This window comes from Myotis davidii, unplaced genomic scaffold (genome assembly GCF_000327345.1).
Source record: "Myotis davidii unplaced genomic scaffold, ASM32734v1 scaffold13727, whole genome shotgun sequence".
In the NCBI taxonomy this organism is placed as follows: Eukaryota; Metazoa; Chordata; class Mammalia; order Chiroptera; family Vespertilionidae; genus Myotis; species Myotis davidii.
In genome coordinates this window covers 316-939 of record NW_006298237.1, presented here as the reverse complement: position 1 = coordinate 939, position 624 = coordinate 316, and the positions used below count along the sequence as shown (strand labels likewise).

Sequence of the window (624 nt, the reverse complement as noted above, 5' to 3'; positions counted from 1 at the left end):
TCGCTCCCACTGCCATGTTCTGCAGCGCAGTAATACTCGGCCTCGTCCTCAGGCTGCAGCCCCGAGATGGTCAGGAGCCCCGCATTGGCCGAGGCGTCTTTGGATCCAGAGAAGCGGCTGGGGACCCCGGAGCCCTGGTGCTTGTCAGAGTCTGATTTATATCTCAGGAGGTATCGGGGACGGCTCCCTAGGTTCTGCTGATACCAGATTATGTTATAGACGCCAACATTGGCGCCACGTTTCACGGTGCAGGTGAGTGTGGCTGAGGCTCCCGGAGATGCAGAGAGGGAGGGCGGCTGAGTCACCACAACCTGGGAGAGAGACCCTGCAGACACAGACACTTGTCAGTGATGGGCAGGGACCAGGGGACGTTTCCCAGGAGCCTGAGCAGGAAGGGAAGAAGCCGGGTCCCAGGCCTGTCCCTACCTGAGTGAGAGAGGAGGAGCGCGAGGAGCAGAGGAGTCCAGGCCATGGTGCTCACAGCCCTGAGCCCACAGTGGGGCTGGGCTGCCCAGGCCTCCTTTTCTCCCCACCCCTCTGCCAGGGGAGGGGCTGCCATGCAAATGAGAGTCCCTCCAGGGATGCCCAGCCCTCCCTGGGCCCTGGGGCTGGAGCTAGGCTCCC

The 624-nt window shown here is 63.0% G+C and overlaps 1 protein-coding gene across 1 annotated transcript; it reads right to left on the bottom strand.

The window, feature by feature from the left end:
* Positions 1–10: 10 nt before the first annotated feature.
* On the bottom strand, positions 11–472 carry LOC102767634 (immunoglobulin omega chain-like; the record flags this gene model as incomplete). The annotated part of the gene is made up of 2 exons (XM_006773837.1): positions 427–472; positions 11–325 (listed from the first exon to the last, which is right to left on the bottom strand). Coding segments are annotated over exons 1-2 (361 nt in total), but the record flags the coding sequence as incomplete, so codon positions are not given.
* Between the last annotated feature and the right edge of the window lie 152 nt (positions 473–624).